Here is a 16,649-nt window from a genome sequence, read left to right as displayed (position 1 = left end):
TGTTAGAGCAGCAACTTTGAATGTAATTAGTCTTTAAGATTCAGCAAATGACATTCAGTGCAGGAGCTTATTTCTCACATCCTTGGATCAATGAGTGTCTTTTCCAAGCTCTGTTTGTACTCCTGTCATTTTCTCTCTGTCCTCCTGAGGAGAGTGTGACGCTAGGGGATTTGAACACTAAACAGATAAAGAAACGTTTAATGGCGTATTGAGACAAATCACATTTTTTTTAGCCAGCTCTGAATCAGTACTCATCTCTGGAACTCTGTAATGGGATGAACAAGGAGGCCTTGTGTGAGTGAATGTGTGAATCGATCATTGCTGATATAAAATCAAGACATCCATTAATGCCTTTTTGAAAACTTCATAATCACAAAGATTCATCGCATTGCTGGCAAACGTCCGATGCCGCTTTTTAATATTTTATGATATGATTTTTTTATATCAAATTGCAATAATACCACAATTTTAATGTCTCTCCCCACATGAAAGAAAAGCAGTGAAACGTTCATATTGAAGTTCTTTAGTTATCATCACATAATCATCAACCATCGTCTTTGCCTCATCCGCCCATCCATCCCAACATCCACATCTGGACAAACCACCATTCTCAGTCATATTCACATCAATTTAGAGTTTTCAAGCAGCCGAACATGAATGTTTTTGAAATGTGGAAGGAAGAAGGGGTACCCAGACAAAATGCAAGCACAGGGAGAACATGCAAATTCCACACACAGGGCCACATTTGAACACATGACATCAGAACTGTGAAGCAAATCTGCTAACCGTATGCTCTTCATGCCAGTAGTTTGTAGTTTAAAAAAGTTTGCAGATTAAAAACACATTTTGTTATACATGTTAACTGTCATTCTGACTTGACAGCAGAATATTATTCAAATCATTTTCGGAAATAAAATCATCGCTCTATGGCCTCATCTTATTTTTATGCGGCGTTTTAAAAATCATAGCGTATATTGACAACAATAGCCAATGTAGAGGCTGAAGAGACAGAAGGCATGACAGAAGGTTGTTGTCAATCATTTACTGTGCACGCAACCTTGCAGGGATGCAAACATCGAACGAGTAACATTTTGGATTGTATTTTCGAAGACATACCGTGTGGGCTTGGCTAAAATCTACCGCATCTTGATTTCATGCATGTTTGGGAATTTTGCAGACAGCGCTGGACCATGCTGAACATTTTCTTTTTCATGCCCCCGGCGTAGCTGGCAATACTGTGAATGAAAGTAGACACACAAAAAAAAAAGCATTGTTACTATTTCATTTTGGATTGTGCTCATTCAAGTTTAGCATTGTTCGAAACAATCAAAATCGGTCCCTTGCCTGGAGGTCCCAGGGGTCCATAAACCAACCGTGTAATTCACTCAAACAATAAACCAAATGTGTGTGTGTGTGTGTGTGTGTGTGTGTGTGTGTGTGTGTGTGTGTGTGATGAATGGAATTCAGGACCAAAGCCATGCCGTGATTTTGAGACCAGTATATATATATATATTTTTTTTTTTTTTTAAATCAACAGAAGTGGTTGAAGATCAACTCAAACAAAGTGTTCCGACAATTTGCAGTTAAATATTATGTATGCAACCAACCACTCTGCTGCCCAGAAGCTGCAATGAATAGGAGTATAATAACATGCTGATTGCACCCTATTATTCAGTGTGACATTCACTTTCAGTCATTCATCATCCAGGAGCATTTGTCCATTTTCATCACAGCATATTGATATGAAGCCATTTTAAAAAGAAACCCAATCGAACCACAACAAAATATTTGGTTTATTGATTCTAAAGCATGAACACAGAATGCTTCTGTCATGCAAACCTTGAATGATTTTCTTAATTTGGATAAATTGCAAAATTCATCGCAGTCTGGTATTTACTTGGGATTTTCTTTTCTGTTCTCTTTTCTCTTCTTTTTGTCTCTTTTTTTTTGTTTGATCATGCTAAAATTTCACATATAAAACACAAATTTGAAAATATTATCTGAATAAGGGAGGGGAGGGAAGTGAGGTATCCATCAACTAAAGATGTTTTAGAGACTGTATTCATCCTATGAAGGGTTTAATGCTACATGTTGTAATGGTTAGTAATGTTTGGCGCTGGAATCAAAACTGATGATTATTGCACTGAATCAATTTGCTCATTGCTAAAATGAAAGGAGAAAACTTGGCAAGGCGGTTGAAAACAAAGTAAATGTGTCATTTCACAAATCCAACTTGACAGGCTTTAGCCTGTCACTATTATGGCAGCCGCTAGACACAATCTGACTAGTGAACATCATCTGGCAAGCCAGAGGCAGAGGCTCAGATGTGCTGAGAGCAAAATTCAACTCGAAGTTAGAATTGGACAAGCTTTTTTTCATTAAAAGAAGAACAATTAATTTATCATGCTGCATTAAATGAACAAACACACGCCACTTAATCAACTGATTCATCAACCAAAGTCAGTACGAGACCTTATAAGCACAAGGAGTGCACTACATAGTATTGTTTTAGCATTATACCTCATAGGATCTGCTTAGCTGCAGGGGTACATTTTCTTGCTGCCCCTTGAAAAAAAAACCTCATCTCTTTACCAAGGGCTAAAGCTACATGCACGGATGGAGCATATTTCAGAAGAGTTTAAGCAAAAGGCAGATGAGACCATGGATTGCTCGTCAATCAATCACAGGATGCAGACAACCATAACCACTCATTTCTAACACCATCAATGAGTGGGAACGGAGTTCACACTACCTGCACAGAAGTGACTTCAACAGCCATACGCTGAGAAGTAAATAGAAAGGAAGGAATCATTGTCATAATTGATTTTTTACAAATGATTTTGTTACAGTAAAAATATTAAAAACAAGAATAATACTTCAAAAAATAAAAATAAAAAAAGAGCTGTCTTGAGGAAAAGACTGATGACCTTGCACAGAGCAGCATGGCACCGAAGGCATCGGAAAGAGAGATCCAGAAAACAAGCTTTATTCATCGCCAACCCATTTGTGTTCGCTAAACAGTTCCTGGGACAGAAGTGGGATGGGACATTGGCCTCTTCCAAGGAGGATATAGCTCAACATCTGGCATAACACCTACAGTGACCCTGAGCGACTGGAAGAGCTGGGCCAGTGCAACATCCTTGTAAATCCATTCCCCGCTACCGACAAGTTCAACACCAAGGAGCCACATTTGAAAGAAGTCCAGGAGGTGTGATCTAGTTCTGCCCCTGGCCCCAGTGAAGTCCCATATAAATCTATAAGAACTGTGCCTTGCCACTGAAGCAACTCTGGAAGATCCTTAGAGTCATCAAGAGAAGAGGGAAGTTGACAGAGCAGGGGAGATTTGCCGAGGGCGTCTGGATCTCCAAATAGAAGGACTCCAAAAGATTGGTCAATTCAGGATAATCTCACTACTAAACGTGGAGAGAAAATGTTCTTCGGTATTGTAGCAAGCAGTCTGACCACCAACCTCGCCGCGGTCAATCGATCCATTTTCAGTCAGGTTTATCTCATCAAAAAAAAAGCAAGGGAGGCCAAAAGGGAGGGGACCAGATTACCGTTTATTCACTGGCCATTACTGCCCTCTGCTGGCCATTGATAGATTCTTATAATGGCACCTCGTCATCTTCCAGAAACTCTTCTTGAAAGTTCTTCCTCTCATACTTGTAGGGTGAATGCATTAAAAATCCATTTACTATGTCTATATTGATCTGGTGCTATGCTACCAAACTGTGTCATGAAATTTACCCTGAAATGAGAACTCCACATTGGAGGTTGTCAGAGTCTGACGTCATGGCCAATGAGTTCTCTGTTCTCGGATTATTCTAGAGTTCCAGGACTGTATTCACAAGCAATAATCCCATGACCTCTATTGTACAATCAAAATAAATGTAAAATACAAAGCCAACAGTGAACTGGGTCTCTACAGTTATTGATAGAGAAATAAATCTGTGAGCAAAATTGTATCATGTTTAAAGTTTCATTTAATTTGGGCACGTCTAAACGTTTGGGTGCGTATCCGCAAAGTTTGACTCCCACTTCTACTCATAAAAAAAAAAAAACAACAAAAAAAGGTAATCTTTGGACTCAGTTGATTTTTAAGTGCTCAAGTGACCAGCATGTGGCCCTCTATCACAAATCAGTATTGTTCCATTAATATACAGGCGTCAAGCATTTTCACATTTGTTTATAATTATTTCTTTCATATAAATATGGATTATATTTTGTTTTACAATACTTTTAAACAAGTTTGAAGACTGCCAAAGACTCTCAGTCATTAAGTAATTAAACAAACTATGAAAAGACGTTTTTGAGAAGGATTATATCTGAATTCTACACGTTTGATTATGATCTATATTTATGTTGTCGGCGCATGACAATGTATATTATAGTGGAATAGCACAGGCTGATTATGAATGAAGCGCAGTACAGTACTGCTTTCTTTTAAGGCATCTCATTAATCGGAACTATGGTTTATCCCCGTTTCTACACGACGACGGAACACACATTGGTGTCAGGCACACGACGAGCACTCTGGTGTTTCAAGCACGGATTACTCAATTTTCTGACCTCTAAACGTCCAAATGTGGATGCGTTTTTTGAGTGTCATTTCGTCATCTGACGGTGACATTGTTAAATGACGTGCGGCTATTATGAATAGCCCCGACAAAGTGAGGCGTCATGTTAAAAGTTTTAAGCGCTCTCAGGTTGTCTTATTTAAATTCACTGAAATTGACAGCTCGACGCAGCAATTTCTCAACTGAATGTCTGTATGATGAATCTATTACGAAGTTCATTTCAGAGAACACAGAGATTGTTGTAGATCATAACCTGACACCAGAGATCAAACTCCGACTTTTCACCCCAAATTGTAGGTTTTGGTTTGAAAGACCAGAGTTTTGGCCTTTTGAGGACCCATACTGGGCCATATACTGGCCAGGAGGGCAAGCACTTTCAAGGTAAGCCTTCGAATTAATAATGTTATTTGTACTATTGCTGTTCAAACTTTGCTGAAACTTCCTACCTGCAGGTATCTCCTGGATAATCCTGGAGTAAGTTTGGGAAAATCCGTCTTGGATCTGGGGTGTGGCTGTGGAGCTTCCGCCATCGCTGCAAAACTGTGTGGTGCCAATCGAGTAGTCGCTAATGACATTGACTCAGGTGAGCACTGTCAATAACAATCCTTCAGTTCCAAATTTTCTGTGTATAAAATAAATAAAATCCTCATGGAAAAATCCTCTAGAAATATTTAATTTATAATTGCCAAAATACTACGTAAGTACCCAAGTAGAAGCACAGATATTTGCGTTTTTAAAAAAAGAGGTAAAAGTAGATGTAATTGTGTCAAATAATTTTACCATGCAACATTTTATCAGATGAAAATACTCAAGGCTATTTAGGATATTATGCTCGGAATAACTGTTTGTGATCAGGAGGCGGTCTGCTACATCTACCATAGGACAGCTGCTGGCGTGTTTGAAGATGTTTACTGAGTCCTGCATTTTGTCCCATTACTCAAGACAACTCGTATATGTTGTCAAGTGAATATTACAGTAATATAAAAATATGGCCAAAATAGCTTGCATGTTCTTGTCTGGTTGAGCAACAAGTTCTACATTAAGTCAGCTTGTGCAAGTTAAACTCATTTCTAAAGGAGTCTGTTTTTAATCACAGTTGCCACCCTTGCAACCTGCATGAACTTCAAGCTCAACGGTCTGGAGTCCCCCGTTTGTGTGACAGATGACATGATTGGTTCAGATCCTGGCAACTTTGACCTGATCCTTCTTGGCGACATGTTCTACGATGAGGCCCTCTCCTATAACCTTCACACTTGGCTAGAAGACTGCATCAAAACTCATAAAAGCCAAGTTCTAATTGGAGATCCTGGCAGAGCCCAGTTTGAAGAGCTTGCCTTTCAGTCGCGCCTGAAGAAGTTGGCTCAATTTGAGCTGCCCAAGCCCGTACGAGAGGAGAACTATGGCCTCAACTGCAGCAGTGTTTGGTGCTACGATTTGGAACTAACCTTAAAATAAAGTTGTATTAAATATTAAACGGTGCATTTTCTAAATGTTTTTAATAACCTATTTATCAGGGAAATATACAAAAATGCAATTATTTTTAACCTGTTTGACAACATTTGTCACCACACAGACCCTTGAGTAACAAAGAGGTGACTTATTTAATGTACAGAGAAGTTAAGGTACCGGGTAGTTTAAATTCAGGATTCAGAGCTGAAAGTCAGTACAAGTCAGAGTAGACATTTTGCCCAAATTTCAAAGTCAGCTTTCAGAGTTCGCAAGCAGTAAGTCATTTTTTTTTCGAGGGCCCGACCAATCGGGAATTTTTTTTTAGGCCTATGCTGATTTTTGGCAGGAAAAAAATGTTGCTCACCGTGGTCCAATGAATGCTCAGGTAGTTTGTGTGAATGCTCAGACATTGAACTCAAAGCTATCGACATCAAAATTAAAAAGACCTGAGACCTTACACTCAACCAGGACTGAGATTGGACCAGAGATTGTTTTTCATTTTCTGGAAGCAAAAAATGAGAAACGATTCACAAAATCAGCAGTGCAAAATTAAACACGTGGACATTTGAAGGCCTTGTTTGACATCAGATTAGATGATGTCCGCATTGGGAGTTCTCTTTTGCATGCCAAAGCTCCACCAGAAAAATACAATACATCCTGGTTTATATAGCGCTTTCACAACAGCTGGAGCTGTAACAAAATAGTGACATGAGACAAAGCACCAGGTTTCTGTTAAGTTTTAAATAAAAACTTTTACATATTATTCTGAAAAAGTAACATGATTTATTCAATAAATCAAATAATCAACCAATTGGAAAATATGGAACTTGTGTAGGTTGCGAATACTTCAACTCTTATTGGAACAACCATTCAGTAAAATAAAACCTTTTGATCTATCATAGTTAAACGATGGTAAACTACATGGTTATATTCACGTCCGATACAGGAAAAGAAAGTCAACAAAAATACCAACATGGCAAACTATATATAAAAAATAAGGACATACATATTTACACATATAAAAAAAGGAAGTGTGCCTCAAGGTCACATGTGCAAAAAAGCTGAAGACTTGGCCATCTTAACATGGTACAAAACCAGAAACAAAAGGAATCGCGTTCACAATCATTTTAATGTGTTTTCAACTGCTACTGAATGATGGGTGGGTGTAACTTCTCCATGTATTTCTTCCGATACTCTGCAAAGGCACCGGACCTCTTGGACTCTGGACCATGGTGTACAGGGGACTTCTTTGCGGGAAAAGCACTCCAAGCATCCACTGCATATTGATACACACAGATCAATGAAAAATAAAACATCACTGTAGAAAGCGCTATGCTTTGAAATTTACCTCTGCTTTTCTTACTGGGCCTTTTCCTTTCTGATTCGGAAAAAGGTTCATCTGGAAAAAATGAAAATTGTTCAGTTTTGAGGATGATGATTAGTTGCCCCCCCCCCCCCACACTACACAACCACATACTTAAATTAGGTTGGTAGAAATTAGATGAGGATTACAAAATCAAATTTTATGGAGACTGCTCTCAACATGACGTCACGTCATTAACGTGTAACAAATCAATTGAGGTTAAACCAGTACAAGAAAAGCGGTTTCTGGATTCATGTGTTGGCAAAATGATGATGATCAATCATTTTAACATCAAAGCGTATGAGGGAAAACTGGTCAGGATAGCAAGACTGTCCTTTTTTAATGTTATGTGTTTTATTTATATTTTACTTTATGGTAAGTTTTTTAAGCGCTTTGTTACAGCTGCAACTGTTGTGAAAGCGCTATATAAATCAGGATGTATTGTATTGTCTCCTTAAAAAAGTAGGTGTCATCAAGCAAGCCAGCTCATATTTGGATCTTTAGTTTGTGTAACATTTATTTAATTCTACTGATTAATTTCAATTTGGCACATTATAGCATTTTATTCTGAAATTATCATTCTAATTTGAATGTCTAACTCTACTCTAGTACCCTCTTGTGGTTAAACCTAAAATTACTATTCTAATGCACTGGTTGATTCCCTGAAGAGGTTAAATTGATATCACTTATTTTGAAAAGGTCTAAACCAAGAAGGGCTCCCTGAGTGATTAAACCTACTCTAAAAGGGACTCATACCTGTCAACTTTTCGGAGCGCCAACCTGTATAAACTACCAAAAAAATCCTTATAAAGAGCAAAAAAATCCTTATAACATACCAAAGCATTTTATATGTCAAAATAACGGCAGAAAAAAACCCACAAAATATGAATGATATATTTGTTTCCTTGTAGAACTTGCTTGTACACTACCGAAGTATGCAATGAATACTCTGCTGTTTTCAACTAGGAGCCACGTGATTTACTGGAAAGTTACCGGAAATGAAAGCATTCGAGTAGACTAGCACCATTCTGGGCAAAAGCAAACGGAACTACCTGTTAGGGGGAAAAAAAAAAAAAAACGGAAATTTTCAGAATCCGTCTGATTTGTGCGATATGGCCATATACGTAAGATTCACCACAAAATCCGTATGAACTATGGCTAAACCGTATGAGTTGACAGGTATGGGGACTAAGTCAAGGATGGTGAACTTTGGCATTTGAATTTTTAGAATTGCAAATATGCATGCCACTTATCAAGCCAATTGTCATGGAATTCATTCAACCTTATTATCTTTCATGACTTCATTCGACATGGCGCACCTCTTCCATCGTAAGTGTTCATTTTCGCCCCATAGTTCTTTCCTCTTGCGTCATGTCACTGCTCCACTTGTCATGTGGAAATGCAAGTGTGAAAGATCAAGGGTGTCACCACGAGAAAATGTTATTCTCAATACATCTCTGTTCATCTAGCCCAGTGAGGAATAGTGACAGACTGAACAATGAAATGCTCCTCTATTGCATGGCGGCAGGGTACAATGAACCTGCGTATCCACCGGATGCCATTCAGACACCAAAATGAAGTCATTTCTGCTAGTGTATGTGCTTGTGTTCAATCAAACAGGTCCAGATTTCACACTGATTAAATCCATTGACTTACCTGAACAATGCTCTGTGTTTTTTTCCCGGCCTGTTGATTCATCTGCAAAGCGGAAGGTGGTGGGCAAAACTTTGAAATTCAAGATGTTGTCCTGGATGAGCAAATCTTCTTGAGGTCCACTTTCATTCTTTCTTTTGTCAAGTTTAACAGACCGACTTTGTTGGCCGACAATATCCTTGTCATTTGTAGAGCGCAACGTCTCTCCTTTGCCCGTAATTAGTTTCATTTTGGTTCCGAGTTGTATTTTAGTTTGAGATAGAGTCCCTTTTGTGGCTGAACAAAATGAGTTTGGTTCACCTCTACCAAATTTTTTCTTGGTGTCAATCCTTGCAAAAACTACCTTTGGTGGTTTTGTCGTCTCATTTCCATGATTAATTAAAGCATGCTGTTGGTGTGGTAAAGAGCCAAACAGCATCAATTTGACAGTTGACTTGTCTGACGCTAAAGGTTCACCATCAGAACCAACAACAGCCTTATTTTTTGAAACATCAACTTCATGTGAATCCGGGTTTTTCTTCATCAACTTCTTCAGGTATGGAAAAATACTATTAGGATTGCCAAGTCTCTTCCGTTTCCTTTCATCAGTTTCATGTGTTCCTGATTTACTGAAATCTGTCTGATTTCCAGACTTTGGACTGCATTGTATCAGTTGTTCTGTTTCCAAAGGTGACATTGTCCCAAGTGAAGATGCCGTTGAAGCTTGTTCAAACTGTTCATTGTTGGTTGACATATTAGTGTCCATTTGATTTTCGGTCCAAGAATTGTCATCACTGATGTGGCTGTCAGTTGACAGGCAATCTTCTGCTGGTTTCAGCTGAGCTTTGTTCAAATCCTCTTCGTTGTCACCAACATGGTTGGTAGTAATATCACAATCGGCGACATAGTCTTTGTTTTCCCTTGTCATTTTTGCCTGGCTTCCTTTTGGCTGTTGACAATGGAGGTCATTTGTTTCTTGATCGTCATTTAATTCAAAGGTCTCACTGATTTCATTGCATATTTCAAGCCAACTTATTGTCGGAAGGCTGCTGGTCATTCTCCCCTTACTTTTAGATTTCATGTCTCTTTCCTGTGAGTGAGATTGGCGATCAGGTTCTATTGTAAACTGTGGACAGTTAATTTGTTCTTGCGTCTTCGTAAAACCTTCTTTGCAATGGCACTTATCATCCGAAGATGTTTTGGAACCAAAAAGAATTTCTTTCCACTTTGCAATGCAGCAAAAACGATTCAGGGGATTTTTTAGTTTTGATCTGCTTGTAACATGTACTTCTGGAAGTGGCTCATCTTCCGCAGCACCAAAAGTATTTGGGACTTCCTTTGGTTGACCACTACTTGCTGTACTTGGTGACATCACAACACGTTCAAGCTCAAAGATGGCTTTTGCTTTTTCTGGTGACAAAACTTGGATTTGAAATGAGTAGAGAGGGTCGTTACAAACTTTGTCTTCTGCTTCAGTGTCAGGTCTGGGAACCTTTGTCACATTTTCTGATGAAATGTTGGCGAGATGGTCATTACGATCTTTGTCTCCTGTTTCAGGGTCAGATCTGGGAACCTTGTTTACATTTTGTGGTGAGATGTTGGCGAGAGGGTCATTACAATCTTTGCCTCCTGTTTCAGGGTCAGATCTGGGAACCTCTGCAACATTTTGTGGTGAAATGTTGGCGACTAGCTCATTACAATCTTTGTCTCTTCTTTCAGGGACAGATCTGGGAACCTTGCTAACATTTTGTGATGAAACACTGGCAACTCTTTTAACTGGATCTGGCTGGTTGTGAGGCACGTATCTGTAAATATTGGGGCCAAATTCTTTGTCAATATCATCCAGCTGTTCATTTGTATTCAACCATGACGATGTGTAGGGCAGCTCTGTGTAAACCTCGCCATCTTTCAGGACATGAAAGTTTTTGAGTTGATCAGCAAATGACGGGCATACCTGTGACAGCACAACAGTGTCTTCTTTCACAAAGTTGGCACAAAATAAATCAACATGACGAACCAAGGCAGGCCAAGATTTTGTCTTAAGAAAACATGCCAAATTGTCACGACTCCCACCCCAAAACATGTCGAATAGTTGTTTGGGTAAATTGTCATTTGCAGGTGCACCTTGCATCGCCAATCCTTTACCCAACAACGCTAAATCTTTCAAGGTCCACGTAGTTGTTGGGAAAGAGGAAAGTTCGAGGATACTAGCCTTTGCATCGGGTGGCATCTTATCATGGTCATTAGTCCCCTTTTCCTTTTCTGGAGTTTCAAGGGTCGCCAGTTTTGAAGCACATGATCCAAGACAATGGTCTTTCCTTAGCATGTCATATGCAAGTTTGGTAGCTAGCGGATGCACTCTCAGAGCTTTACTTGGAGTGTCGTCTGCATGTCTGATAGCTGATGCATGCATCCTCAGACATTTGTTGGACTGTGGCTGAGTTTCACTTTCAGGGGGATTCCGACAGTCCTCTTTGGTAGTCTTGTTCTGGGCGTCCACAATGGGTAAATTCAAGTTGTGTGGTGAGGGGCTTTTACTTGCAGGTGTAATTATATCGCATTGCGGAGACAATGGTTGCACAACAGCGATGACTCTCGTAGAAATGGAGTTGTCATTTAGTTTATTTGTTGGTAATGACTGGGAACTCTTGCTCACTGATCCCGGGGCCATTAGCAAGTCTGACAGCAGTGGATGTAACTTCATTAGATGCTTTGTTGATTGTGTGGTAACCAGCTGATTTCTTGATTGTGTTGTCGTTTGTTGATTAGTGGTTCCTTGCAGAGTTGTCCCAATTACATCATGCCTAGACTCTGCTGCTTTGGGGGTGTTTGTTTGACTACTCGCCAAAACCGTGGAGGAAATTTGCTTTGTCGGTTGAATCAAAATGTAACCCTGCAAACTCTGTCCAGTAGATTGGGGCTTTAGAGCAAATGTGTTGGGATTGGAGCAAACTAAATATTGAGGGTCGGCAGAAGGAGAGAGTGGTCCATATTGAGTTTTGTTGACTGAAGCAATGTGCGTGTTACTTGCAGTGGACGATTCTTTTCCAGTCTTTGAAACACCCTGTCTGACTTGAAGTGGGGCAGCCGTTGTAAAAGAGACTAATTTAGGTATCCATAAACTTTGGTTAAAGACTTGTTTCAAGCCCTCTTTATTAGTGTTATGTTGAAGAGAAGGTGAAGTTATGCTACTGTCCAGAGTGGGTGATGGTTGATTGTAATGCAAAGAAAATTGGCTCTTCCCATCTTGACAAGGGGTCGTGTTTAACCTCAGGCCAGACCCATGCTGATCTAATGAATGATTAGTAGCATTTTGATATCCGGTTCCATGGAAAGCAAGTCCTCCTTGCACATTCCAACAAGGGTTCTGCAGATTGACATAAAGTCTCGGTTCGCCAGCTGTCTGATAAGAAACGTCAGTCTGCCTGTTAGATGGGCCACCCTGGCAAGAAATGGCTCTCTGTTGTGGTTTCACTCCAGGATTCGCCGTGTTATCGGCAATTTGGGCCTGTTGTTGTGAGAATGGGCCATGTATTTGGTATTGTCCATTAAGCCAAGCGAAGTACAATTTTTCCATGTTTCTTCTTGGTGTGACTTAAGGAGAAAAATGCCCTGCAAAAAGAATTCGCAATGTTAAAAATGTGGCATAAATCGAGGATGTGTCAATTGTAAAACAAACACTGTAACAAGTATAGAAAGACAGAGAGGTATTTCTGAACCTAAAAACTTAAGGTTAGTCTTCACTTCATTAAAATATTTTTAGAGAATGCATGAAATACGCACCTATAAAATAAAAGGAGCAGAAAAAAAAGTTGGGATTGAATTCATTTTTCACAGATTAGGAACGTTTTTCACAGATTAGGAACATGCATGTTATTAATGTGTTGGGGGCAAAGTAGCCTTCTTTCCCCCGCGTGCTCGTTGAATTTCGGACGAGGAGGATGTTGGTTATCCAAGTACAGGCTGGAGTCGATGAACAGTACCTTGGAAGGGTTTATTTGAAGAATATTCCGCACCCGCGGTTTACAGACAATGGCTGCGGTGGTCCCGAGTGCAAAGAAGGAAGGGATTCACCACATATTTATATCATCAAAACTTTCGTTTCTCCTAAACCAGGGGTGTCAAACATACGGCCCGCGGGCCGGATCCGACCCGCAAAGGAGTTTAATCCGGCCCGCGAGATGATTATGTAAAGCATGGTGTCAAACATACGGCCCGCGGGCCGGAACCGACCCGCAAGGGGGTTCAATTAGGCCCGCAGGATAATTTAAAAGTGAAAAAAATGCATTAAAGACAGAATTAATATTTTTAATAAGGTGCAATTCATTGAGTATCCGCAAGGGGACACTGTTTTGATCAGAGAAGAAGACAACAGCAGCCTCAGTCCGTCACTGTGACAGACCCATGACAGCAGACGCTATCAATAGCACTCTCACATTTACACATTTAATAGCACTCTCCTTAGTTTGTAAGATTACATTTAGATTTTATATGCACGTGTAAATGGTTTAAAACTTCCTTTCTTTATGAATCTCGTTTAATCTTAAAGTGCATTACTATATTTTTCAATACCAATTACTTGTTAATGTTTGTACAATCAGTGGGATCATTTGCAATGCATATATGTGAATGATAAAAGTAAATTGCACATTTGTCGAAGGAAATGTAAGGTGCTTCATGAAATATTTTGTAAAAGATATGTTCATTAAATTTCAACATTTTCCTAATGTTCTTGTGCTTCTTTATACCAAAACAAAGGAAAGACATTGTTTTGGTTATTTATAGCAAAGTATGGTATCATTTTAATGGTCCGGCCCACTTGACATCTACCGAGGCCGTATGTGGCCCACCATGTGAAATGAGTTTGACACCCCTGTCCTAAACCGTTTCTTAGCTTGTATCAACTGATGCATTCCTATGTCTGTGCGTCTCTACAAGGTCTCCAGTGGGGAGTGTTCCAATTTTAAGTGATGACTGCTTCAAGGACGCCAAGTTATGCTGCGGGCATGGGAAAGTTATACAGCATGACTAAATATGAGCAGAATAGACACTTCAGATGTTGTAATGCTTTTCTCATGAAAACTCAATGAATCTATGAAGGACACTTCAAAATACAAGTACAACCAGACACAACTGTGGTTGAGTGATCTTGTACTCGTGTGTGCAGTTTGTGTTTTCAATAAATTCTTATTGCATCTGTCAGCGATGGGAAGTGAACCAGGAAATTAAATGATTTGACATTCCCGGGTCGGCCCTCCCGGTAACGGGCATTAGGGAAGCGACCCCGCCGGGGGCGGCGCTCCCTTCTTTTTCACGAGCCGACTGCTGAGAAAGACTCGCCTAGATTCTCACTGCCTTTGGTTTTACGAAGCCAACCCGGTTTTCATTCGTTTCGTCTCTATCCCCGAAGAGCAACTGATCCCAGAATCGGAGAACTACGAAACGAACGCTTCGTTTTTACGGCAGCTCCCTCTCATACTTTATTTACGCTGTTGCAATTGGTATCACACCTCGGTTGGGGTTTAATCGCCGTTGTTACGGTCATTCGGGGTCGTTTTATTTTGTTTAGGATTTTCCCATATCCTATGCCGGAGTAAAACACATTTTAGAATTATCGTTTTTATTTCGATCGACTTTCCAGAGACCCTCGGGTGATCCTACCGAGTCCCCGCCGTTCACACATTGATGGAGGGTGTGATGGTGATGCTTTACGATCATAGAGAAGACAAGTGTACTTTTTTATAATCAATGATTTAATATTCATTCTTACATGATGTAAACCAGCCAGTCGCTGGGGATTCTTAGCAGTAATCACGAACATCATAATCAGGATACATGATAGATTTATGTTGATTATATCGTTCCAGGTCATCCTATGATAATAAAACATGGTATATTTTAGAAAAGAGTTAAAAGATAGATGATAAGTAGAACCATGAGCGATAAAAGATGTTTCGTAAGGTGCACAAGATAAGAAAAATAATGATAAAACAATTAAACGATTAAGTATATGCGGTTCAAAAATTGCTTTGTCTATCATCAGTATGCCTTTCACAGATTGACCAGGTCTCGAAACGCTCCCGAGGTTCACCTTGCCTAATTCGAGGTCGTATTTTAATCCATTCGACGATCCTATCTTTATCAGTTCCAGTCAAACCTCGGTTTTCGAACGTCTCGGTTCTCAACCAATTCGGTTTTCAACCAAAAATTTCGAGTTTTTTATGCCTCAGATGACGAACAAATTTCAGTTCTCGAACGAACTGAGCGCACTTGAATGCACCAGTTGACTCCTCTCGCCTTCCTTACACGAGGAAGTGATGCTTCCTCGTGTTGCTTTCCATTGTGAGCAGGCGTGTTCAATAAAGATGTTTTTATTAAAAAGAGCGTGGTTTCGGTTTTTGAAAAATTTGGTTTTCGAACAGCCTTGTGGAACGGATTATGGACAAAAACCAAGGTTTGACTTGTTATTTTTGCATTTTGGGAGAATGCCATTTATCTTGTGCTTCATGCATCCTGACCTATTTGTGACGGCTTTACTTACGCTCGTTCTTGTAAGGGCTCATTACATAAATCCACAAAAATAGATCTCCCCTTTGCAGAAAAATACATTGCATCACATAATATCCCAGTCGGAATCCAATACAAAGTTCATCTTGGTTTATCCAGATTGAGTAAAGAATAGAAAAGGGGAAATTCGCAAAAATGGCGAAATAAAGGAAAATTTTTAAGGAAGTTCAAAAAGGGAGAAAAAGGAGAACAGGCGGAGGAAAATCCCCGCGTGCCGGAGCGCCGGTGTCAAAATGGGGAAGTTCCTCCAAGTACCTCGCAATCCGTCCCTTTTTATCAGCTCTGGTCCCTCGTGATTGGGCCCACCCCTGACCAGATGGGCAGTTGTTGGTTTCAAATGTTCCTTTCCCCTAAGGCACATGATTCAATTTTTCCGTGAGTCACAATGATCTCACGATTCAAGCAAGGTTGTGTCAGGACACGTTGAGCAATCCTCTCTGGTTTGAGCCGGCTGGAGGACTTCGTACCCCAGGCAAGGTCGTGTCAGGACATGTTGAGCAATCCTCTCTGGTTTGAGCCGGTTGGTGTCCGAGCAGGTCAAGCAGGGACAATTCTTCCTAGGGGTTGGCTCAGCTTCTCAACGATAGACAGTCTATTCATGCAGCATAATGTAGCTTGGATATCAGGTATATACATATACATATTGTTTACATTTCCTTACTGTAGACCAGGGGTCCCCAACCGCCGGCATTTGGTACCGGGCCTCACAGAAAGAACTTGCCTTAATTCCGTTTTATTTATTTCGGAATACGAAAGATGTTTTATTTTGAAAAACTACCGGATTGTCTGTTACATCCGTCTGTGTTACGCTTGACACACGTCAAGCCACGCTTCTCCTTCACGTGACCGATTACTTCAAAACAAAACGCGTGTCAAGGTAACGCGCCTCGTCAGGCAGGAGATTAAGCACAAAATTGAGAAAATGGAATTGGATGGTTTAAGTCCTGAGACAAATTCCTAATTCGACCACTAGAGGGGAACAGAGGGATCCTAATGCAACGAGAAGCCAGCTCCACAAATCCTGAACCATGGGTAAACTAAGATAAATAATAGTATCGGTT

The 16,649-nt window shown here is 40.1% G+C and overlaps 2 protein-coding genes across 5 annotated transcripts in view; one reads left to right on the top strand and one right to left on the bottom strand.

Annotated features, from left to right (window-relative positions):
* The first annotated feature begins 4,460 nt into the window (after positions 1-4,460).
* On the top strand, positions 4,461-6,528 carry etfbkmt (electron transfer flavoprotein subunit beta lysine methyltransferase). Its single transcript, XM_019894080.1, has 3 exons — positions 4,461-4,958; positions 5,030-5,160; positions 5,674-6,528. Exons 1-3 carry the CDS (start codon positions 4,681-4,683, stop codon positions 6,030-6,032), a joined length of 768 nt encoding a protein of 255 aa, XP_019749639.1. The 5' UTR covers positions 4,461-4,680; the 3' UTR covers positions 6,033-6,528.
* Positions 6,529-6,748: 220 nt separating this feature from the next.
* amn1 (antagonist of mitotic exit network 1 homolog (S. cerevisiae)) overlaps positions 6,749-16,649 on the bottom strand; it is a 27,707-nt gene continuing 17,806 nt past the window's right edge. For 2 of the 4 annotated variants that reach the window (XM_019894073.1, XM_019894074.1), the window contains exons 2-5: positions 10,648-12,633; positions 9,046-10,485; positions 7,375-7,425; positions 6,749-7,302 (exon numbers count right to left, since the gene is read on the bottom strand). In XM_019894073.1, coding sequence (XP_019749632.1) covers positions 7,172-7,302; positions 7,375-7,425; positions 9,046-10,485; positions 10,648-12,598 — 3,573 coding nt within the window. In that variant the 5' untranslated portion in view covers positions 12,599-12,633 and the 3' untranslated portion in view covers positions 6,749-7,171. The remainder of the gene's footprint in view (positions 7,303-7,374; positions 7,426-9,045; positions 10,486-10,647; positions 12,634-16,649) is intronic. The other 2 variants (XM_019894075.1, XM_019894076.1) reach the window with 2 other exon arrangements.

Source organism: Hippocampus comes, unplaced genomic scaffold, assembly GCF_001891065.2.
Source record: "Hippocampus comes isolate QL1 unplaced genomic scaffold, H_comes_QL1_v1.1 scaffold104, whole genome shotgun sequence".
NCBI classification, from domain to species: Eukaryota; Metazoa; Chordata; class Actinopteri; order Syngnathiformes; family Syngnathidae; genus Hippocampus; species Hippocampus comes.
Note: the sequence above shows the minus strand (reverse complement) of the source record. Positions and strands in the feature narration are given on the sequence as shown.

Excerpts from the sequence above, each read along its gene's own strand:
- etfbkmt (XM_019894080.1), top strand. The coding sequence starts at position 4,681 with ATGTTAAAAGTTTTAAGCGCTCTCAGGTTGTCTTATTTAAATTCACTG. Across the intron at positions 4,959-5,029 it reads GGAGGGCAAGCACTTTCAAG|GTATCTCCTGGATAATCCTG; the intron begins GTAAGCCTTCGA and ends TCCTACCTGCAG. Across the intron at positions 5,161-5,673 it reads CGCTAATGACATTGACTCAG|TTGCCACCCTTGCAACCTGC; the intron begins GTGAGCACTGTC and ends TTTTAATCACAG.